Below are 24,267 nucleotides of genomic sequence, written 5' to 3'. Positions count from 1 at the left end.
AGGAGCAGGTTGAGTTGGCTGCTTGCTGGTCCTCTCAGAGAGCTGGCCCCAAACTTGGGCTGGACCCTGAGGACTGGGTGCAGACCTGGGTGTGAGTAATTTCTAAGCTACCAGCACTCCAGCCTCATACCCAGAGTCTGGCTCATGCAAGATGTGTGCTACAAGTGTGCATGTTACAGGACTGTTTGGCAGTTTGCCCAAGGTCACAAAAACAGCAAGTCAAAGAAGCCAGGGAGGCAACTGTGCTCTTCCCTCGCCAACTTCATCAACCTCTCTGTTCTGCACCAGGCAACCCACCTCGCCTGGCCCAGAAAACCAGCATCCCTATCAATCCCTGCCCCTCTAGGCCCTATGCCCTCATCCATAAGTCTAGCCCTGTTCTAGTAGGAGTGTCTGTCCTTCCTGGCTGGTAAGGCCTCAGAAACAAGAGAAAGGAAAGGAAATTGGGGGAACCCTGCTTGGGGAACCCGGGCAAGGCTGTACCTGTTGTTACAGGCTCATTCTCTGGACTCTGGCTCCTGCCTGCCTGATGTTGCCTGGGGAGGAGGGGCAGCAACACTTAAAGGGGAAAGCCAGCCTCCCTCCATCTGCCTCCCCTGGGAGAACTGAAGCCAGCTGGAGAGCAGCTGGTACCCACAGGCTGGGCAGAGCTCAGAAGCTCCTTGAGAAGTATGATGGGCCATGCATGATCATTGTCGCTCCTCTACTTTTCCCAGCTGGAGATGGGTCATCAGAAATGACCCAGAGGCTTACACTGGGGGTGGGAAGCAAGGGAGAAAAAAAAATTGCATGGAAGCCAAGCTCAGTTCTTTCCCATCACAGCATCAACAGGTAGACAGCAAGTTTGTCAGAAACCTTCTTTACCTTTTATTTTTCTTTCACCCTTATTAGGAGCACAATCCAGGAAGAATATAGATCACTATGTGAGATAAACCACAGGGGCAGAATGTGTGTCACGGGTTTGGTGTGCATGCGGTGCAGGGGGTGGTCTGAGAGTACAGGCATGCGTGCTAGGGTAGGCCACAGAGGGAGCTGTGTGGGGAAATAAGCCAGAGTGTATGTTCTATGCACAGGAAGGACTGTGTTCAGCTGGCCAGTGAAATGCCCAGCCTAGGCACACCGACTGGCCAGGATACTTGGCTCATAAACAGCTGATGTGTCCCCTAAAGCCATTGCCACTGTCATCATCTAGACAATCCTAGCATCCAGCATCTGCTGAAAGGAGGAAGGCCTGAATAATATACACAGGGCAGGAGTTGTAAGGTATGGGAAGGAGAACTTGGGGCTGGGGTAGCACAGGCAATGGGGCCACTTTCAGAGCGTGAAAGCTCATGGGATAATCCTGTGGTGGTGATGATGATGGGTGACAGGAGAGGTGATAGAGCTGCACATGTTCCAGAAGAAAGAGAGAGCCAATGAGGAGGATCCTATATCGTGGGGTCCAGGCTGGGGAGCTCTCCCGTGGTCTGGAAATAAATAGCATATATGTTTACTCAAGGAGTCTCTCAAGGGAGTAATCTCCTAATGACCCTTCAGGTTTGAGGTCACCAAGAGATGAAGGCATGGTAAGTGGAAGGGCCAGGTTGAGGTGCAATGAGGAAAATCTTGTTGAATGAGGTCCAGATCTTAGAAAGGGAGCCAGAGCCAATATCTATCACTGGTCAGGGGATGACCCCGATGACATTCTTAGCTCCCTAAACTCCTCTTTTGTGTGTCCTTGTATGTATGTAGGGAGATTTGAACTCAGGGCTTCTTCTTCTCCCTTGGCTTTTATTTTTTCTCAAGTGGTAGGCTGGTGCTCTACCACTTGAATCACACCTTCACTTCTGGCTTTTTACCAGTTATGTGGAGATAGGTGTCTCCCAGGTTTTTGTGCCAGGGCTAACTTTGAAACTCAATCTTCAGATCTCAGTCTCGAAATTACAAGAACACGCCATGAGCACCTGGCACTCCTGGGGTTTGAACTGATGAACTGAGCTCCTAGTATATACACTCCAGTACACCCCTTCTCTGCACTCCCACAGGGGTATGTCTCTTCTCACTCCTCCTGCCCTAATGAGTCACTACTTGATTAGTCTACTCAACTCTGCCTCTCTAGGACATAGTGAAGGGGTCTGGCTACTCCATAAATCTCCTCCCCATGATCCCTGTCCCCATGGTCAGGTCCAGAAACACCTCTGCCTTCCCTTGGAGTCCTCAGAGACTAGCCTGGGTTTCCAGAGGGTGTGTGCTCTTAACTCAATGGCAGCACTTATGAAGAATAACTGATAGAGCTGAGTGCTAGAGGCTCACGCCTGTAATCCCAGCTACTCAGGTAGCTAAGATCTGAAGATCACAATTTAAGTCTGTAAGACCCTTATCTCAAATTACCTACCAAAAAAAGCTGTGGCTCCAGTGGTAGAGTGCTAGCTTTGTACAAAAAAAATAGCTTAGGAGCCAGACGCTGATAGCTCATGCCTATAATCCTAGGTACTCAGGAGTCTGAGATCTGAGGATTGTGGTTCAAAGCCAGCACAGGCATCAAAGTCCATGAGATTCTTATCTCCAAAAAACCACCAGAAAACTGGAAGTGGTGCTGTGGCTCAAAGTGATAGGGTGCTAGCCTTGAGATGAAGAGCTCAGGGACAGCACCCAGGCCTACCAAAAAAAAAAAAAAAAAAAAAAAAGCTCAGGGTTAACATTGTCTAAAAAGAAATGTACTCATTAACTCATTACCTGACTTACATAACTGTAATCCTCTGTACTTCACCTTTAAAATAACAATAAAAAAAATCTCAAGGATAATGACCAGGTCTTGAGTTCAAACCCTAGGTACAGCTCCCCAAAATTAAATAGAAATAAGAATGTCTGGTGGGTGCTGGTGGTTGGCTCTTCCTGCCCAGTGCCCTTTCCAGCGTCCCTTCCTGGCCTCTCCTCCCTCCAGGACAGGCACCATTCCTGTCAGCATGGCCTGGCCAGCCTAGGGAGTCACTGTCAGGATTGCTCAGTGCCTTGCCTCAGTGGCTGTACAATGTTCCGCACTCCTGGATGTGAGAATGCAAGGACGGTGGGGTGCTTTCCTCTGTGAACTTGTGGGGAGCCAGCGGGAGGGGGGAGCCGATCCTGAGCTGGCTAGGGAAAGCTGAGAGCATGCCTTTGTTGGCTAGGGGGTGCTGTGGGGGGGGGGGGTGAGAGGAGGGCAGGGTGGAGAGCTGCAAGCTGAGGGAGAGGGACTCTCTGTGCTCACAGCATTTCCAGCGTTCCAGAAGATGGCCTTCTGTAATCGCCATCAACATTCCGTTCCATAGGCACTTGGGCTGACAGCTGGTCTTCTTTTAATAGCCACAAGTATTCTGGGTGGCATCCTGGTCTCAGGGTGCTCCCCCTCCATGAGCACTCCCCGACCCTCAACCCCCTCCCTCAGGTATGTCCAACATCAAAGCACACAAAGACGGATGCACTGTCCTCTCCCAGTCACCTCCATGGCCCAGAACAGACACAAGGTCACACTTAGTTTTACATCCTGGGATGGAACAATGACAGCATATGCCAGACACGTGGTCACATTCGTTTATGACATATGTGCTCTGTTGGCTGCAGATCACCCACAGTCATGGGCACATGCAATTATTCACAGACCATACATCCATCAAGGCACAGCATACCCAAGAACACCAGCTGCTATAGGCATGCATAGAGCCACACAATCATGTACAACACACTCAAGAACAGCCACAGCCTGCTCAATGAATCTTGGTGGAGAGCTGGCGGGGGCCGGGTTGGGGGGGAGGGAGGTACAGAGACACCCAGGCAGATGAGGGATGTCTGGGGAAGGGGAGATCCCTGGAGGACATTAGGCTGCCTGTTAAACTAAGCTTTGTTTCTGGCCACTCTCTGGGCTACTTATCCATATTCCCCTCCCCTTCATAGATTGACAGGTACTGGATCCAATCACCTTTCTGAGTGTCTTGGCTTTCTTTGCCTGGGCTCTGGGAAGAACCATGACTTCCCCATCCTCTAGGTCCTGACTGTAGGGAGACTGCCTAGTCATTTGCTGGGCAGACCCCCATACAGCTGCTGCCTCTATGTCCGTCCAGCCCTAGGGGAGGAGGAAGAGTAGCTGTGAGGAAAGACTGACAGCCTGCAACTTGCCCCTCCCCAATCCCCCAACAGATCCTTCCCCAGCCTCACCACAGATATTTATTGCAGTGTTTCATGCGGCCATTAACTTTTAGGTTTCAGTCACCAAGTCCCAGCAAACCCCATATGTCCGAGCCAGAGTATATGTTGATGTGATTGACATACACCTTCCTACGAATGTATGCTTTGACACCCATCAGGATAGGGAGGGCTGACGAGCTCTCCCACCCCATCTCAGTGGCAGTCTGGCCAGGATAAAGACCCAGCATTCTTACCACCTTGCTTTCAGAGTCCAATGACTCGTGGCGCCTCCGTCCAGAGATCCAACTGAACTCAGAGGTCTGGCTGCTCAGAGTGGAGCGGTGAGTAGAGCGGAAGCTGAGTGAGGGGTGATCACGCTGGCCAGACACGCCCAGAAGCACTCCCAGGCAGGGCAACTGCTGAGCAATGGCCACCCTGCAGGGATCACGAATCTGGTTAGGATGAAGGGAAAGACAAACTGATACAGGATGAGTGGACAGATAGATGCTGAGCAATGGGAACAGACATTGGTGGTGAAGATGGACAGACAGATGCTGGATGATGAGGACAGACAGACAGACAGACAAACAAATGGACAGATTCTGTGTCTGACAGGACCCCGGGATAACAGACAAACAGGAGTCTGACAGGCTCACAGGAATATTGGGATGGATTACAGATCCTGGATTCATGCAGGTGGAGAGAGAGCACGCCTTGAGTGGAAAGTCCAACCAGAGGGACATTACTTCCAGCCCCTCACATAGCTGGCTCAAAGCAACATCTCTGGCTGATAGAGACCAGGAACCTTCCTGAGCACTGTGGGCTGGACTGGATGAGACCTGCAACCAACTTCAGGAGGGTGATGAGTGATGAATACCACCAGGCTAAAGGAAGGGCCTTGCAGGAGAGGCACCTTGCTGGGATTCTTATCAACAGAGCTGCGCTGACCCTTGCCAGGGCCCTTAAAGCAGAGTCAAAGAACTCTCAGATGGATCTTTCTGGGGTGCTAGTGTCTTTGTTGAGGGTGGGGACAGCATTGTGATGAGCTATCCTGGCTGCCTTTTTATCATTCAGCTCTGAAGATGCCAGAAAAATTCCTGGTATTCCTCCAAACAGAGTCCTCTGGGAAGTTAGGGCCAGAGAAGAATTGTGTTGACTCTGGATCCCACTGGCTGCTCCTACATGCTTATGGCCCTTGCTCAACTCATGTGAGAGATCATACCCTTGGCTGCTCTCTGTCCCATCTGCAGGCCCAGGCCTTCCATGCCCACAGATGAACTTGGAGACCTGGAGGGTGCCACACCTGTACTTGGGGTGGGTGATGGCATAAACGATGGGGTTGTGGATGGTAGAAGCCTTGGCAATGATGGCTGGCACTGATTTCACATAGGGCGTCAGGATGTGTGTATACCTAGGAGGGAGGAGGTATGAGATCTTGTCACTCATCTCTATCCCATACCCCTCAACCCCTCCCCAGTTGGCTTTTACCCATGAACCTTGTTCCTCGGACCCGCTAAGGTCTAATACTTAGCACAGTCTAAACCAACACAAATAATTCAGCCCCAAAGGCTAACAAGGCTAGGGAGAATTCTGATCTGAGGTGGATGGGAGCTGTAAGATGTTGAGGGCGGGGTTCTGAGAGGAAGATATGCCAGGCCTCGTTGTCCATTGGATCCCATGACACTGGCAAATACCTCTCCTGCTCTCCACTGGCCCTCATCCTCAGATACTCTGTGAAGCAATTCCCACCGCATACCCCAATGCCCCCTGCTCCCCAACACTCTTAGAAAAACCTCACAGTAGGTTCTAGAGGGAACCAGGCCATTCCTACATAAGTAGATCCAGGCCCAAACACTTCTAAGATGTCATAGCTCTCTCTGTCCCCAAAGTACTTCTGAAGCCTGGCCTTTGGCCATGCTGCTGGAGATACCAAAGTTCCCAGAATAGCTGCAAAGGACTAGAGGACAGCTCTTAGGAATCCATGCTGAGGTGACAGCACCTCCGCTGTGTGTCTATGGCACCAGCAAAGATGGGACTGGGACCTGAGGAACAGCTGTGGGTTCCCCCAAGGGGTTGGATCTAGGGTGTGCCTGGAGCTTCGGAAGTAGGAGCTCCAGAGACTGGGACCTGTGGAGTAGGGCATGTCACACGGGGAGAAGGAATGGCTAGGAGATTAAGTCTATGCCGTCCTATTAATTGGCTGACCTGGGTAGGAGAGGCTGCCTAAGGGTCCTCCCCTTTCCCAGCCCTGCTCACCCAGCGAAGGCCAGCAGGACCACAGTGGCGTAGGGGGCCCAGGAAAGCACGAAGAGGAGGATGACCAGTAATGCAATCTTGGCTGTCTTCCACTCACTCTGCAGCCGCTGCCACTGTTGCCATTGCCGTGGGGACTCACTACAGCCCTCACAGGCCCTAGGAAAAGACAAACCCAGATGGCAGCAAGTACAGGGCCACAGCTACTGTCCAAAACTGGGCCTGGATTGTCCATCCTTTCCACAAAAGTATTCACCAAGACTCAGCTGTCTTCCTGTGGTTCTATGTGGGTGCCTTCCTTGTCTCGACTTAGAAGATGGTCTCCAAGCCAGGTGCTGGTGGCTCATGCCCGAGATCCTAGCTACTAAGGAGATTGAGATCTGAGGATTGCAGTTCAAAGCCAGCCTGGGCAGGAAAGTCCATGAGACTCTTACCTCCAATTAACTGCCAGAAAACTGGAAGAGGAGCTATGGCTCAGAGTGGTAGATCTTTTGCCTTGAGCAAAAGAGCTCAGGGATAGCACTAAGGCCCTGAGTTCAAGCCCCATACCACCACCAACAACAAAAAGATGGTCTCCAAGCCAGACAACACTAGTCTCCAAGCCAGGTGCGGGTGGCTTTCACCTGCAGGCCTGAGGATCATGGTTCAAAGCCAGCCTGGACAAGAAAGTCCATGAGACTGTTATCTCTAATTACTACTGAAAAAAGCTAACAGTAGATCTGTAGATCAATGGATCTAGTACTACATCACAAGATTTGAGCATTAAAATAAATAAAATAAAGCAGCTCAGGGATAGCACCCAGGTCCTAAGTTCAAGTCCTAGGATGGACAGACACACAAACATACACACACACACACACACACACACACACACACACACACACACACACACACATTCAAGGACAGTACCCCCCAGACCCTAAGTTCAAGCCCCAGGACAGGCACCAAAAATAAATAAATAATAATAATAATAAATAATAAATAATAATAATGATTTCCAACCATGAAGTGCCTGTGCTTGTTCACTTGTTTTCTCCTACTTGGAGTTGGGGTGCTCTATTAAGCAAAACAGACCCTGCACCTTTAGCCCTTCCTTTGTGCTAAATACTTACCTCCGTGTCTCTCGGATGGCCCTGAAGATGAAGATATAGCAATAAATGATGAGGAGCAGGGGGAGGAGGAACACGAAGCAGAACAGCAGCATGGTGTAGGTACGGGTAGAGGGGGTGAAGGTCATGTAGTCCCAGGAGCAGGATGTGAGCAGCCCCTCGGGCACGTAGGCGCCTGGAGGCCAAGGGCAGGTACTCAGCCTTTGTGGTGGCACTGCCACGAGCTTCTTCTCCAGTAGGGGCTTTCTATGTGGAGTTTGAGGCTTCTCTATACAACCCCACCCTCACACTCCCAGCTGCCCAGTGGTGAGAAATGCTGTGGCAGGGTGGGGAAACAGAGCAAGCTTTCCAACCCAATTCTGCCTGGGACATCAACTAAGAAGACGGCGGGCAAAACTGGCGACTGCTTGTTATGGTTAGGCTAGAACAGAGGCCTAGTGGTAAGCCTGGCCTCCAGGTCGCCCCAGGGCCTTGCTCTCCAGGGCTTCTGCTCCAGAGGACTAGAGCCTCCCCACCTGCTTGTGGAACTTCACATCACAGCCCCCTGTCTAATGTGACTCACTGCAAGCTCAGCAGCAGCAGACACAGCAGTCATTTCGCTGCTCCCATATGGAGCACAGGCTGTACTGGTGATCCTCAAGCCCCTAATGGATCATTCAGTTTCTCCTGCGGCTTGTGCTGATCCCTGGTGTCCATTTGACTAGAGGCCCTTGCCAGCTGGCCAACCCCAAGTTCACTCATCTCCCCCAAGTTCATCTATCTCCCCTTCAACTGTATGCACCAGCCTATCTGTCCCTCCCCCAACCCCACCAACCCACTTACTCCAGCCAAAGAATGGTGGAAGACTCCAGGCTAGGGCATAGACCCAGACACCCAACAGGACAAATGCAGTTCGTCTCTTGGATGCCACCCCAATGGTAGCCAGCGGGCGTGTGATCACCAGATAGCGGTCCATGGCAATGGCTGTCAGGGTGATCATGGAGGTGATGCCAAAGAGAGCTCCACAGAAGGCATAGAACTCACAGCCTGTGGGCACAGCCCCTGCCTTTAGTTCTTGGTGGAAGGGAACCCCTCGGGTGCCCAAAGGGAGGGAAGGAGGGTCAGATATGGGGAACCCAACTCCATCTCTGCCTGCTAGAGAACGTGGTATGAGCCTTCTCCACTCTGTCTGGCTAAGCATCTCTGGCCCAGAACCTCTCTTTCCCCTGCTCACTCTTGGGGTAGAGGGTGTTACCCACTCTCTCTGTCCACAAAGGGCGGATGAGGATGGATTCCCCTGGGCCTCACCCTTCTCATGGGCATCCTTGGGTCACATTGTCCCTTTTTTTCCTCCAGCAAAGGGGAGCCCCAAGTGTCTACCTGCCTCCCCAAAGAGCCACTGCTTGTGGAGGCTGCTGGCAAAGAAGACAGGGGCCTGGGTGAAAGACATGAAGAAGTCGCTGACTGCAAGGTTGAGGATGAACATGTTGGCTGGCGTCCTCAGGCCTCTGGTCCTGTACAGGTCAGAAGTGGTAAAAGGGTGATTTCTAGCACACACCTGCACACCTGCACACACACACCCATGGCTACACACATTCATTCCTTCATAGACCTGCAAAGACAGGCCTATGATGTATAGATATATAGATACAGCACACATATGCACTGCACATGTACCCGCATATGCACACATATTCATGAACACATGTGGGCGCATGCATGCATCCATACAACTTATGTGCATATTTTATGTGTGGACACATGCATGCCCATGTTAGTATACACCTATGTGTTCTCCTGCATGTACATACATGCATTTGCATGCACACTCAGGCAGACCAGGGTTACCAAGCCACAGATCTAGCCCTCTGTCCAGCAGGCATTACCTAGGTGATATTTAACCCCAGTAGTTGAGGGGGACTCGTATGGCAGTTCCTTCAGAAAGCAGCAATGAATGATGTCTCTCTACAACATACACACTGGTGCTGCGCCACCAGGGGAGACTGGGTCCCTGATCAAGTTCTTTTCTCTTCTCACCCTCTGATTGGCTCTGTGTGACTCATATTCTCTCCTTAGACAAATCCCTCTGGACCTTATCTTCCCAGTGGCTTCTCCCCAATCAGCTCCTCCCAGTGTCCTAATGGCCTCCCAGCTTGTTTCTCAGGCTCCCCACTTGTCCTCTTTTAGCAAGTGTCCCCTCTGTCCTCTCAAGAGGAATGATATCACATCCACCCCTGCATCCATCCGAAAGGAGGCACAAGCTTACCATTTTTCAAGGGAGAGCACAGAGGCCTTCACATTTAAAGGCACTCCCAGTCATCGGATGCAGCAAGTAGCCCAGCCAGACAATTCACTTACTTACACATTCCCTGGACTCCATGGAGGAAACCATAAATCTCTTTCACAGAGAAGTGAGCTCAAACACATAAATGACTTGCTTAGCCCTTCTGCTAATCTGTGGAGCCAGGGACTGTGTGACTCTCGGTCTGATCGATTACATCAGACTGCCAGATGAGGAAGGAAGCCTGGGGACTATTGCTCAGGGGCCTCAGGGTTCAGCATCCGGGTGTCCAGGCTGCTCCTTGGGGTAGGTGATGATGGAGGTAAACTAAGAGCACAACAACATGGGCAGATATTTGAGCGTCTCTAAGGAGACCAGCTCTTCACCAAGGGTGTGCTGGTGTCCAACGACCAGCATATATTAGTCCAACTTCCCTGGACCATTCTCCCCCTCCTCCTCCCGCTCCCCCCTTCACATGCCATTCCCTGAGTTTAAGATTCAGTCTGAGCCAGGTGTTGGTGGCTCACACCTATAATCCTAGCTACTTAAGAGGCTGAGATCTGAGGATCACGGTTCAAAACCAGCCTGTGGGGGCTGGGAGTTTGGCCTAGTGGTAAAAGTGCTTGCCTAGCATGCACGAAGACCAGGGTTCGATTCCTCAGCACTCCACATACGTAGAAAAAGCCAGAAGTGGTGCTGTGGCTCAAGTGGTAGAGTGCTAGCCTTGAGAAAGCCCAAGGACAACGCTCAGGCCCTGAGCTCAAGCCACAGGACTGGCAAAAAAAAAAAAAAACAGCCTGTGCAGGAAAGTCCATAAGACCCTTACCTTCAATTTACCACCTAAAAACTGCAAGTGAAGCTGTGGTTCAAAGTGGTAGAGTGCTTAAGTTCAAAAGCTCAGGACAGGGGCTGGGAGTTTGGCCTAGTGGTAGAGTGCTTGCCTAGCATGCACGAAGACCCGGGTACCATATACATAGCAAAACGCCAGAAGTGGTGCTGTGGCTCAAGTGGTAGAGCCCTATCCTTGAGAAAAGTCCAGGGACAGTGCTCAGGCCCTGAACTCATGCCCAGGACTGGCAAAAAAAAAAAAAAAAGCTCAGGACAAAGTTCAGGCCCTAACAGAGTTCATGACTGACAAAAATAAAATAAAGTAATAATAAGATTCAGATCTGAGCTTGAAGATTTGAGCCTTGAGCCCAAGACCACAGAACACTTGTTCCTGGCCTCGCCCAGTCCCACCTGACACAACCCCGTCCCTGCTTTGTGTGCTGCCCTGTTTTACATGGCCAGGTCCCACTCTTGATGCCCTGGGCCCAGTTGCACCAGCCAGATACCTGCAGAAGGTATAGATGACAGTCAGATTGCCCAGCATCCCCGTGAGCCCCACCAGCAGGACCACCGTGCCCAGGGTATAGTGGGCATGATCTGGAACATCAACTGTAGGGAAGGCGACCTGGGCAGCTTGAGTGCCAGCTGTCTGTAGAAAGACGGAAAAAGGAGGGTTAGAGTGAAGCTGGGGCGCAAGTGATAGAGCCCTAGTCTTTAGGCTCTGAGTTCAAGACACAGGACCGGTACAGAAAGAGAGGTGGGGAGAGGGGGGAGAGGGAGGGAAAAGGGAGAGGTAGGAGGAGAGGGGGAGAGAGGGGGAGAAAAGGGAAGAGGGGGAAGAAGGAGAAGAGGAGAAGGAGGAGGAAGAGGAGGAGGAAGAAGAGGAGGAGGAGGAAGAGAAGGAGGAAGAGGAGGAGGAGGAAGAGGAGGAGGAGGAAGAGGAGGAGGAAGAGGAGGAGGAGGAGGAGGAAGAGGAGGAGGAAGAGGAGGAGGAGGAGGAGGAAGAGGAGGAGGAGAAGGACGAGGACGAGGACGAGGACGAGGACGAGGACGAGGAAAAGGAGGAAAAGAAGGTTATATTATTCCCACCATCTGTAAACATCCCTGAAAATGATGGATAGGTTCCTTGTGGGGCAAGTGAGGAAACTTAGCCACAGGGCCACTAGTGGCTGAACTGAAATAGTAGTACATACTCTCCAAACACATGCTTTGGGCTCTAAGGCTAGGCTCAGATCACTTGACAGGCTGGTGGACAAACATGCCTGATAAACAGGGACATGGTGAAGGGACCCTGCCAACTCCTGGGTACCAACTTCTGCCAACCCCTGTGTACGTCTTTCTCTAAAATCAGGACAATTTCTCAGTGGAGAAATTTTGTCCCCGTAGTAGAACTAGGTAACGCTGATCTTGAATCACAGCAAGAGGGAGAGAGAAAGAATTTCCTCTAGAAAGCAAGCTAAGATGGAGCACTGGTGCCTCTTACTTGTAACCTTAGTGATTCAGGAAGCTGAGATCTAAGGATTGCAGTTCAAAGCCAGCCCGGGAAGTAAAGCCCAAAATACTCTTATCTCCAATTAATCATCAAAAAGTCAGAAGTGTAGCTGTGTCTCAAATGGAAGGAAACCAGCCTTAAGTGGAAAAAAAAAAGCTAAGGGGCAGCACCCAGGCTCTGAGTCCAAGTCACAATTATAGAAAGAAGAAGGACGGAAGGAAGGAAGGAAGGAAGGAAGGAAGGAAGGAAGGAAGGAAGGAAGGAAGGAAGGGAAAGAAGGGAGAGAGGGGAAGAAATAAAAAAAGAAAGGAGGGAAGGAGGGAGGGAGGGAGGAAGGGAGGGAGGGAGGGAGGGAGGAAGGAAGGAAGGAAGAAAGGAAGGAAGGAAGGAAGGAAGAAAGGAAGGAAGGAAGGAAGGAAGGGAAAGAAGGGAAAGAAGGGAGAGAGGGGAGAGAGGGGAGGAAAGAAAAGAAGAAAGGAGGGAAGGAGGGAGGGAGGGAGGAAGGGAGGGAGGGAGGAAGGGAGGGGGAAAATAAAGTATGCAAGAAAGCCATTAGCTCAGAGGGATCTGAGGACCCCTTTCCAAGGAAGTTGTGGTTTTATCTCTGTCCTGCCCAGTATCCTATTTTGGCCATAATAAATCCAGATGCCAGCATTTGCCTTCTTCTCTGGAAGGTTCCACAGGGCATCTAGCCATCTTTTTTTTTTAAAGAAGTAGATATAACCAAGTGCAGGCAGGTCTAGTTCTTGCAGCCCTGTGTCTTCAGGAGCAGCCTTTCTTGTGCACCAGTGTTCTCAGGGAGGTGGGGAGCAGGGGAAGGAGGGTAGCAATGGTCTACATTCTCCTACCTCAGCCAATGTGTAGAGAAGGCTCACAGAGCTCCAGTGACTTGCCCAAGTTCCCACAGCAGAGCTCAAGAAGAGGATGAGGAAGGCAAGAGGAAAGGCTCTGAGTATGCGCCTGCTCTGTGGCCTTACCGTGGTGCCGATGGGTGGAAGCTGGCCTGGGACGGAGACGGTGCCCTGGGTACTGTCCCACCTGCTGGACGAGGCTGGGGTGGCAATGAAGCTGTGCTCCTGGGATGGCCTTGACGGAGGGTTCATCCTGAGACAGGGTAGTCTTGCTCAAGTCTAGAGAAAAGTCAGGGGCTTGGGGAGCTCAAGACTTGGTGCCCAGCCTCTCAGCTTTCCTCCATCCTCAACACTGTGGTACAGGCCACCTGCTGCCTGCCTTCCCATCCGGCGCAGGCCTCAGCTAGAGCTGCTCTTAGAGCTGGTAGCTGTTTTGTGTGCAGTGACGTGGGAAGGAATGAGTGTCACAGTTAAAACCATCACTGCCACAGGGTCCCTCTGCACCTTTAAATAGAAAGGCTGCACATGCTCAGTTGCTCTGTCTCTGGGTTCAAGCATGGATCTTTGGTATCTGTCCCTTTGGGTCTGATGATGGTGACATAAATGATGGTGTGTGTGTGTGTGTGTGTGTGTGTGTGTGTGTGTGTGTGTGTGCCCATCTCAGGGCTTGAACTTAGCACCTGGGCTCTGTTCCTGAGCCTTTTGCTGAAAGCTAGCACTCTACCACTTGAGCCATAGCTCCACTTCTGGCCTTTTGATTACTAATTGGAGATAAAAGCCTCATAGACTTTCTTGCCCAGGCTGGCTTTGAACTGCAATCCTCAGACTTAAGCCTCCTGAGTAGCTGTGGTTACGGACATAAGCCACCAGCACCTGGTAACCTTCAGGTATCCTTACTCCTTGCACCTCACCCCAGTGCAGGGACTGGGCATGGTGGAGTGATAGCCCAAGTTTTTGGAGGGGTACTGGTGCCAGCTCTCCCACAGCTGATCTCTGTAGGGTCCCTGGAGCTTCTCCAACTACCCCATTTTCTCAGTCTGGCCTTCACATCTGTGGACCCTCATTCATCCACCCACTCCACCCCTGTCCACTGTGCCAAGGAGACCAGAGGCTGAGTGTGTCCCAGGATACCCAGGGGCCCTGCCCACTGTTCTGCACCAGGGCCTCTGCTCTTCACACATCCATGGCATGGCTGGAGGTGGGAAAAGCTTTCAGATCCCTCATCACTGCGGGAGGAGGATACAGCAGGGACAGAGGCAAAAGGAGGTCTGAAAGCTGCCAGCACAGAGGATGAATACCATTTAATGTTAAATGGCCCGAGTTTGAAGCAGCTCAACAATGGGCCCTGGACAGACATAACTTGAACTTCTGGGAAATGGAATCAAGCAGCCATCACCGGAGGCCACAAGGCCCCCAGAATTCTAAATGAAGTCCTAAAAGCCCTTGCAAGGCAAAGCTGATAAAGCCAGGAGGGCAGGGAGCCCCCGTTCCCCTCCATCTGTGTCTCTGTCCATAGTATCCATTGAGTCAGGTCTCTCGCCTAGAGCAGCCAGCAGCACTGTAATGCTGGTTCTAGGCTCTTCTGCCCACTTCTGAAGATTAGGTCTGCTTCTTCATTCTGGGGCTGCAGGATTGGGTTACCTAGAGACTCCTGGGAAACTCCTAGGAGCTGTTGCCAGGGGAATATTAAATGTCTTCCTTCACAGGTTTAGTCCTGAAGGGCACCTGGCTGGTCACTCACCTGGGGCCTCCCTACCTGCAATCTGGTACACCCATCAGAATGGGATCTCCTCCCATGGCCAGGGAGTGGGGGAGGTGGGGGGAGGGGCTAGAGACAGGAACATAACTATTTGGCTGATCATACCATCGAACCTGAACCAGCCCTGCCAAACTGTTCTGGGCTGAAGATGCCAAACTACAACACTAGCCCAAGGTCATCCCCTAGCCAAATGACCCAGAGATCCTGATAGGAGTAAAGGCGACTCATAGCTCCTGTGCAAAAAAAAAAAAAAAAAATGAAGGAGCCACGATTGCCTGGGGTGTTGGCCTCAGACACTAGGATGTGACCCTGATTCTGGTCCTCCCCATCTGTTGCATGTGTTGTCTCAGGGAATCCAGGTCAGACATTCCTTATGATAGGCAAGCATTCATTAAAACCCTACAGCCAGTGGGGCACTGGTGGCACACGCCTGTAATGCTAACTACTCAGGAGGCTGAGATCTGAGGATCGTGATGCAAAGCCAGCCTGGGTAGGAAAATCCATAAGACTCTTATCTCCACCAGAAAATGGGAAGTAGCGTAGTAGCTCAAGGTGGTAGAGTGCTAGCCTTCAGTTAAAGAGCTCAGGGTGGGGGGGAGGGAAACGGGTACCAAGACATGTGAAAGGGTATCAATGTATGTGAATTAATGCACCTTCTATCTGGCAAATATCATGTAACCCTTTTACTAATTACAATAAAAAAAATTAAAAAAATAAAGAGCTCAGGGATAGTGGCCAGGCCCAGAGTTCAAGCCCCACAACTGGAAAAGAAAAGGGAAGGAAGGAAGGAAAGAAGGAAGGAAGGAAGGAAGGAAGGAAGGAAGGAAGGAAGGAAGAAGACTATAGCCATGTACCACAGTCCAGGCTGGCATCAAATGCAGCCACTGCCCCAGGTCAACATGACTTCTAATTGAGAGGGGTGACAGAACCATGTCTCCTGAAGGCAGCTGTTCTCCACTCCCTCAGGGTTTCTGTGGAGGGAGGGAGATGAGAGGAGAGACAGATGACTTAAGAAACAGAAAATCAAAAATGGGTACCAAGACATGTGAAAGGGTATCAATGTATGTGAATTAATGCACCTTCTATCTGGCAAATATCATGTAACCCTTTTACTAATTACAATAAAAAAAATATGGGAAAAAAAAAGAAACAGAAAATCAAGGAAAAACAAGAGAAAGGCTCAAAGAGCAAATTTTTACCTTGAAAGTTAAGGACACACCAAAGAAAGGCATGTGAGTGTAGAAGACTTTGCCATGTATGAGGTCCAGTTTCACATACTTTGGACACACCCACCTCCCCATGGAAAGGGATCACTTGCTACTGGATTTAAAGAATAAAACCCATTCCTTAGGGCCTTAGACATTTCATTGTTTATATTTCCTTGTTTGCACATGGTGCTTCCTGACATAGGCCAAGAGTCTTCTGTACCCAGGTAGTGAGTGTAGCCTCATGGTAGAGTGCTTGCCTCGCATGCACAAAGCTCTGGGTTCGATCCTTGGTACCACATATACAGAAAAAGTCAAAAGTGGTGCTATGGCTCAAGTGGTAGAATGCCAGCCTTGAAAAAAAGCCCAAGGACAGTGCCCAGCCCAGGTCCTGAGTTTAAGACCCAGGACTGGCAAAAGAAAAAAAGAATCATCTGTACCTAGGGATGCCCTATTTGTTTTGAGTCAGTACAGGGATTTGAACTCACAGCCTGTGTTTGCTAGGTAGGCATGCTACCACTTGAGCATGTTTTATGCCTGGGACTGGATCATAATCCTCTTACATATGCCTGTTTATTTGTTGGGATGAGTGAAGTGGAGTCTTGCTAAATTTAGTCTGGGGTGGCCTTGAACTGAGATACTCCGAGTGACCCTTTGGTAACACACTAGAAGATCAGGAATAGTCATTTTCCTCCTCAATGTATTTTAGCTGAGCCAGAAGCCAGTATCTCATGCCTCTAATCCTTGCTACTTACAAGGCTGAAATCTAAGGATCAAGGTTCAAAGCCAGCCTGGACAGGAAAGTCCATGAGACTCTTACCTTCAATTAATCAACAACAGATGGAAGTAGAGCTGTGGCTTAAGTGGTAGAACACAAGCTTTGAGCAAATAAAGCTAACAGATAGCACCCAGACCCTGAGTTCAACAAATATACATATACATGACACAAACATATATAATATATACGTTATAGAATATATAAAAACATAATAGTATAGTAATGTAGTATATAATATATAACATAATCAACTAATATATGCTTTATATATTATAACATATTCTCTAACATATTATATATTCATTGATTGTAACCAAGTATGCAAGTTACTTTCTACTAAGTGGGCATTTGTCTGAGGGAGAGACTTTTGTGCTGGTACTGGGACTTGGACTCAGAGACTTGTGCTTTTGCTTGATTTTTTCACCCAAGGCTAAGGCTTTCCAGTTTGAGCAAGACACCTCCATGTCCAACTTTTTGCTGGTTAATTGGAGATGGGATTCTGGGATTCATCTGCTTGGCCTGGCTTTGAATCAAGATTCTCAGATCTCAGCTTCCTGAGTAGCTAGGGTTAGAGGTGTGAGCCATAGGCACCCAGCTATCCTCTTCATTTTATGACAGACAAGAACCATTTCTGGTGGCTATAGGAGCAAAGGTATCAGAAACAAAAGGAACAGGATGGAAATCTCCAGGGAACTCCAGAGATGCCCTCAGTGTGGAACAACGATAGCATATAAATGTGTGGAACTGCTTGGCTGGTACCCCACAGGTCCTGGCTTATCTTTGCCCAGCTTGAGCAACACCAGAAGCATTCTGAGTGGAAGCTCTGCTCTTACCTCATGGTGTGACTTCACACATGTGAGCTCTCCAGTAAAGTGGTAGAATGGTAGCCCTGAGCAGAAAAGGGAGCAATACCTAGGTCTTGAGATCAAGCCTCAGGACTGGAAATATGTATGTGTGTGTGTGTGTGTGTGTGTGTTGTGTATTTACAATTGTATATCTATGCACCATGTTTAAAGCAGCACTATTCATAATAGCCAAAATATGGATTATCCTATGTGCCAAACAATACTTTGATAAATAAAATATGGTACACATAGACAACAGAAAAATCATAAAAAATGAAATTATGTCATTTGCAGGAAAATGCATGGAACTGAAGAGCTGTATGTGAAGTGAGAATACAGACTTAAAAATATGACAATTATAAAAGAGGGATTGTTGGGTGGGGGTGGGGAACCAGTGGGTGTGGGGATGGAGAAAGGAGGGGATGATGTGGAGAGTGAATATGGAAGAATCACATTATATATTGTATGCAAATAACATAATGAAACCCACCACCAACTTTTTTAAAAGAAGGGGGAATGCCAGACATTAGTGGCTCACACCTGTAACATTAGCTACTCAGGAGACTGAGATCTGAGTATAGCAGTTTAATACCAGCCTGGGCAGGAAAGTCAGTGAGACTCTCATGGCCAGCTAACCACCAGAAAACCAGAAGTGGCACTGTGGCTCAAACTGGTACAACACTAGCCTAGAGCAAAAAGAGCTCAGGAATTATTCCCAGGCCCTGAGTTCAAACCCCACAACCAACCAAAAAAACAAAACACAAGACAACAACAAAAGCGGCCTTTTGATCTTACTGCATCTCAATATTGGTTAAGTTCTGAATCTGTTTCTCGTTTCTGTAACAAGGTCAGTTTACTTCTTTACTTTGCAGATGTGACCTCAATTGAGACATTAGATTATCATCTTCTAAAAGCTTTGAAGCCAGCTTGGCCAGACACATCTATGAGACTTACCTCCAATTAACCACCAGCACTCTACTGTGTACCTAAAGTGCAAAGGCCAAGTGAGAGCACAGGGCCCTGAGTTCAAGCCCCAGAAGTCACACCACCCACCCATCCACACTCACACCATCCTCCAATCTTCTGCCAAGCACAGTAGAGAAGACTCCGAGGCTCCTGCCCCAGTAAGTGCCCAGTGGAAGCTCGCTTCCTCAGTCAGTACCTGCCAATGACACTGTGACAAGGACCTTCAGAAGCTGGGGACCCCAGCAGAACTGGCATCTCCCTTTAGGGGGTGTTAGGCACTGAGAGGAGCACACATGCTCACCTGAGCAAAGGCCATGCCAGCAGTGGTTCTCAAGAATATTCCGAGCCATTCTCTCCTCCCAGTCCTGGGCTTGGGCTTGGAACTGCCCAGACCCAATTCTGATGCAGTGATTATGTGGGACTGCCCTGGGAGAGGCCCAGGCAAGGCTCTCTGAGCCTTCTTGCCAGTGCTCTGCAGAATTACAGGGTGATGAGCTGTGGCTGAAGCTGCTGTGGTCCCTTTCTGCACCCTACAGGCCGCAAGTTCTTGCCCTCGAGGTGCCTTCACAGATCTGCAGGAGTGGGTGCTCTGTACCAGGGTTAGAGGGTCCCATGCTCTGCCAGATTTCGTTCAGTACTTTGAGGACTTTACTTCAAGATCACTGAGATGGCAAGGTAGAAGCAGAGTAGGGAAAGCAGCCAAGGGTGCAATTTTAGGCCAAGTCCTAGCCTGGGACTTCTGGAGTGTTAATTACCCTTGAAGACTGATCCATTGTCAAGGCTAAGGAGCTGGGCTTTCCTTCATTAGTAGGTCTTCCTGATAAGCTACCTGGTTATAAGCCAGAGCCTTCTAGCTCAGCCCACAGCCTAAGCGACAAGGAAATTCTCATTGATTGGAGTTCAGTGAACTTCTCTTGAACTTTTTTACCTGGCTGCCCTTGAACCATGATACTCCTAACTCAGTCTCCTCCCAAAGTAGGATTACAGGCATGCGCCACAAGCCCTCAGCCCTTCTTTTTGCCAGTCCTGGTCTTGAGCTCAGGGCCTGAGCACTGTCCTTGGACTTTCTCAAGGCTAGAGCTCTACCACTTGAGCCTCAGCACCACTTCCGGCTTTTTTCTATGTATGTGGTACCGAGGAATTGAACCCAGGTCTTCGTGCATGCTAAGCAAGCACTCTACCACTAGGCCAAACTCCCGGCCTTTTTTTGTGTGTGTTTGCTTTTGTCGGTTGTGGGACTTGGTCTCTGGGACTGGGTGCTATCCCTGAGCTCTTCAGCTCAAGGCTATTGCTCTACCACGTGAGTCACACAGTGCCGCTTCTGGTTTTCTGGTGATGAACTGAAGATAAGAGTTTCATGAACTTTCAAAAGCACCCAGCTGGCTTTGAAAGTCTCTCTCTCTCTCTCTCTCTCTCTCTCTCTCTCTCTCTCTCTCTCTCTCTCTCTCTCTCTCTCTCTCTCTCTCTCTCTCTCTCCTTCTCCCCCCCATCTTATTTCTTTCTCTTTCCTGGTCCTGGAGTTTGAACTCTTGAACTCTGCACTATCCCTAAGCTTTTGCATTCAAGACTAGCACTCTACCACTTGAGCCACAGCACCACTTCCGGCTTTTTCTGTATTCATGGTACCAAGGAATTGAACCCAAGGCTTCATGCATGCTTGGCAAGCACTCTACCACTAGGCCATGCTCACTTCCAGCTTTTTGTGGGTAATTTGAAATAAGAATCTTCTGGACTTTCCTATCTGGACTGGCTCTGAACTGTGAGCATCAGATTTCCTGAGGATCACAGCCTCCTGAGTAGCTAGGATTACAGGTGTGAGCCACCAGTGCCCAGCTCACATGTAGAAATTCTCTTTTTTTTTTCTTTTCTAATTCACTTTATTGTTGTTTTTGAGGTGCTAAACAGTGGAGTTATTTTTACATATGTCCTTTCACATAGTGTCATCAGTTCCCTCATTCTCTCTCATCAACCTTTAGTATTTCATATTGAAAACAGATTTTAAAGCAATTAATTAAGCATTTTTCAACACTTGAATTTGGCTCAGCCATTCACATATAGAATTTCTAAAGAATCTACTTACTGAGGGCTCATAAAATTTGACGATTTTCTAGCAATGGACAGAAAAGGCCCGGCACTTCTAGATTGTGTGTGTGTGTGTGTGTGTGTGTGTGTGTGTGTGTGTGTGTGTGGCCTTTCCTTGCTTTTTAATGTAATGGGATCTTTGTCTACCTTGACTACCTCCGTGCTGTCCCCATTCCTGAGGGTTCGGGGAAGTAGGTCCCTACTGTCCCAGGCCCACGGGGAAATGCTGAACAACCATGAGCCAATCTGATGACACACTGAGACTTTTTTTTTTTAAGGTGTGATTTAAGCCTGGATTCCCTGGAAAATAGAGTTTGAAGCAAAAGACTTAAATGCTAACACTTTGTGGGAGCGCAAATCCCAGGGAAGCAAGAATGAGGTAGGCAAAAGGGAAGGGAAGCCATGCAGGAGAAGCGCTAGCCACAGCTTTGCAGCAGTTGGGACAACTTGGCCTTCTGAGAGGTCATCGGAGAGCTCCGATGAACCATCGCAGCTCCATGAGTCAGCCTTGAGGGAGAAGGAAGATTCATGCCAGAAACTCCTGTTCCCACTTTCTTTGTTTCCAGGTGTATCCGTCCATTTGTACCTTTCATGTGGTACCTGTAACTGTCCCGCCACACCTCAAAAGAGCTGAGTCCTCAGACTACAGTGCTGCGTCTTGGGTAAAGGCCGCAGTGTATGTGGTGAGATAGAAAAGGGGAGATCTTAGCCAAGTGCTGGTGGATGACCCTTGTGATCCTGGCTATTCAGGAGGTTGAGATCTGAGGGTGAAGGTTGAAAGCCACTGTGGGCAGAAAAAAAAAAAAACAAAAAAGGCCAAGAGTGAAACTGTGGCTCAAGTGGTAGAGCACGAACTTTGAGCAGAAAGAAGCTCAGGAACTCAGGGACAGCACCCAGGGCCTAGAATTCAAAATCCAGGACACACACACACACACACACACACACACACACACACACACACACACATACACACACACACACACACACACACACACATACACACACACACACACACACACGGAAGAAAGAAAGAAGGGAAGGAAGGAAGGAAGGAGGGAGGGAGGGAGGGAAGGAGGGAGGGAGGGAGGAAAAGAAAGAGGAAAGGGGCAGATCTTGCCAGCTGACCACACCCATGATGTTAGTGGATCGTCAATTGCTTGAGTCTCAGCAGACATAAGCTCTGGGACAGGAGGACGGGAGACAGAATGAGCTGTGGAAACTGGAGGCTGGAGAACTCGGAGGGCATAACCTCCCCTATGAAACTGTGGTCTCTGATATGTATCAACCACAGTATTCAGAAGGCAAGAAAAACTTGCTAGTCATTTAAAAAGCCAGGAAAATATGAGCGGTTATATAAAGGACATAGACACAGAAGTCAACAAGCTGGGTACAGTGGCTCATGCCTGTAATCCTAGCTACTCAGGAGGCTGAGATCTGAGGATCGAGGCTCAAAGCCAGCCCAGTCACTAAAGTCCGTGAGACTCTTATCTCCAATTAACCACCAGAAAACCGGAGGTGGCCCTGTGACTTAAGGTTAGGGCGGTAGCCTTGATCTGAAGAGATCAGGGACCGTGCCCGGCCCAGAGTTCAAGCCCCATGACCAGAATACTAATGACTTCTAATTAAATAAAATTGTATATTGAGGCCCAGATTTTAGAAAGACACCTGTTACATTCTATAGATTGTTAGAAGGGGTATAAAGAATTTAAACAACCCAGGCAGAATAAGTTCACTACTTCCAATTGCCTAGCTTAAGACATAAGGATTAAAATCAATTCCCTATCTAAGTGCCCATGGCATCTCTAATTCCAGCTACTCAGAAAACTAAGAATTGCAGTTCTTTTTTTTTTTTTTTTTTTTTTTTTTTTTTTTTCCAGTCCTGGGCTTGAGCTCAGGGCCTGAACACTGTCCTTGGACTTTCTCAAGGCTAGAGCTCTATCACTTGAGCCTCAGCACCACTTCCGGCTTTTTTCTATGTATGTGGTACCAAGGAATCAAACCTGGGCCTTCGTGCATGCTAGGCAAACACTTTAACCACTAGGCCAAACTCCTGGCCCCAGAATTGCAGTTCTTAATTTGGAGGTTATCTAGACAAACAGGCACTTATCACCAGCTACTGTGCAGAAGGCCCAAAGTAAAGACATAGATCAAGTGATAGATTACCAGCCATGAAACAAGGCAAACTGAGAGCTTAAGGCCTTGAGTTCAAACCCCTAGTACCAACATGAAGAGAAAAAAAAAATGATGAAAACAGCAGACCCGGTTTCTAGAAAGAGCTCATTTTCAAAGATGGCTGTAACTCATAGGATGGAAGATAAGAGATATCTCTCTGGATATCTATTTTTTTATTTAGTACTGGTCCTTGGACTTGAACTCTGGGCTGAGGGTTTTTTGTTTTTGTTTTTGTTTTTTGTCAGTTGTGGCCCTTGCACTCTGGGCCTGGGTACTGTCATTGAGCTCTTTAGCTCAAGGCTAGTGCTCTATAACTTTGAGTCACAGTTCTACTTCCAGTTTTCTGGTGGTTAACTGGAGATATTAGTCTCACAGACTTTCCTGCCATGGCTGGCTAGCTTTGAACCATGATCCTCAGATCTCTGCCTCCTGAGTAGCTAGGATTACAAGTATGAGCCACCAGCACACGGCTTTTCTTTTGGTTTTGCTCAAGGCTAGCACTCTATCACTTGAGCCACAGCTCCTCTTTTAGCTTTTTGGAGATCCTCGGTTCTCAGCCTTCTGAGAAGCTAGAATTACAGGCATGAGCCACCAGCACCAGGCTGGGGTCCTTCTATAAGATCCCTGCTCTCATTCATGAGGGCAGAGGCAGAGCTCCAACCACCCAAGGTCCTCATTCCTCCCAAGGCTTCCCTCTGAATACTGTCATACTGGTGACACTGGTAGTTAGATTTCAAGACATGAATTTTGAGGGAACAAATTTAGTGGATTATGGTGGTGCAAGTATTCTGTTTCATTTTGATTGATGTTTGCCAAAGATGAAACATGTTCCTGGAATAAAAGCAATTCCAGGGCTGGGAGTGTAGCCTAGTGGTAGAATGCTTGCCTAGCATGCACAAAGCTTTTGTGCATGCTGAGCTTTTGTGGTTAGCATCACTTGAGCCGTAGCTCCATTTTAGGCATTTTGGTGGTTAATTGGAGATGAGTCTCATAGACTTTCCTGCCTGGGCTAGCCTTGAACTGTGATCCTCCACTCTTAAGTAGCTGTGATTACAGGTGTGAGCCAGCAGTGTCTCAGTTCATTCTAACTCTTGAGGCACACATTTAGCTCATGATATTTGGTACATATATGTTTATAATTCTTATATCTTCTTGGCTTATTGATCCATTTATCAGTACACCGTGTCCTTTTTTTTGTCTCTTGTACCAATTTTTAACTTAAAATCTGTTCTGTGTGATTCTAGTGTAACTACTCCAGTTGTCTGTGTGCAGGTGTATGTGCACCCTTGCATATAGGTGCGTGCTCTCTTGTGAAAACTAGTCCTAAGGCTTGAAGTCGGCATGGACATTGTCCCTGAGCTTTTATGCTCAAGACTGTTGCTCTACCACTTGAGCCATAACTCTACTACCTGACTTTTGGTAGTTTATTGGAGGTAAGAATTTCAAGGGTAGAGTGCTCTCCTGGCATTCATGAAACCCTGGGTTCAATTCTTTGGTACCACATATACACAGAAAAAGCCAGAAGTG

General features: G+C 48.9%; 1 protein-coding gene across 1 annotated transcript; it reads right to left on the bottom strand.

Annotated features, from left to right (window-relative positions):
* Positions 1-1,427: 1,427 nt before the first annotated feature.
* Opn4 (opsin 4) lies at positions 1,428-13,185 on the bottom strand. Its single transcript, XM_090345541.1, has 10 exons — positions 13,060-13,185; positions 11,097-11,239; positions 8,862-8,995; positions 8,325-8,528; positions 7,506-7,677; positions 6,397-6,552; positions 5,444-5,551; positions 4,395-4,575; positions 3,935-4,078; positions 1,428-1,466 (listed from the first exon to the last, which is right to left on the bottom strand). Exons 1-10 carry the CDS (start codon positions 13,183-13,185, stop codon positions 1,428-1,430), a joined length of 1,407 nt encoding a protein of 468 aa, XP_090201667.1.
* Between the last annotated feature and the right edge of the window lie 11,082 nt (positions 13,186-24,267).

Source organism: Megascapheus bottae, chromosome 15 (assembly GCF_031878675.1).
Source record: "Megascapheus bottae isolate mThoBot1 chromosome 15, mThoBot2.hap1, whole genome shotgun sequence".
NCBI classification, from domain to species: Eukaryota; Metazoa; Chordata; class Mammalia; order Rodentia; family Geomyidae; genus Megascapheus; species Megascapheus bottae.
The sequence above is the reverse complement of the archived record's forward strand: the minus strand, read 5'-3'. Positions and strand labels throughout refer to the sequence as shown.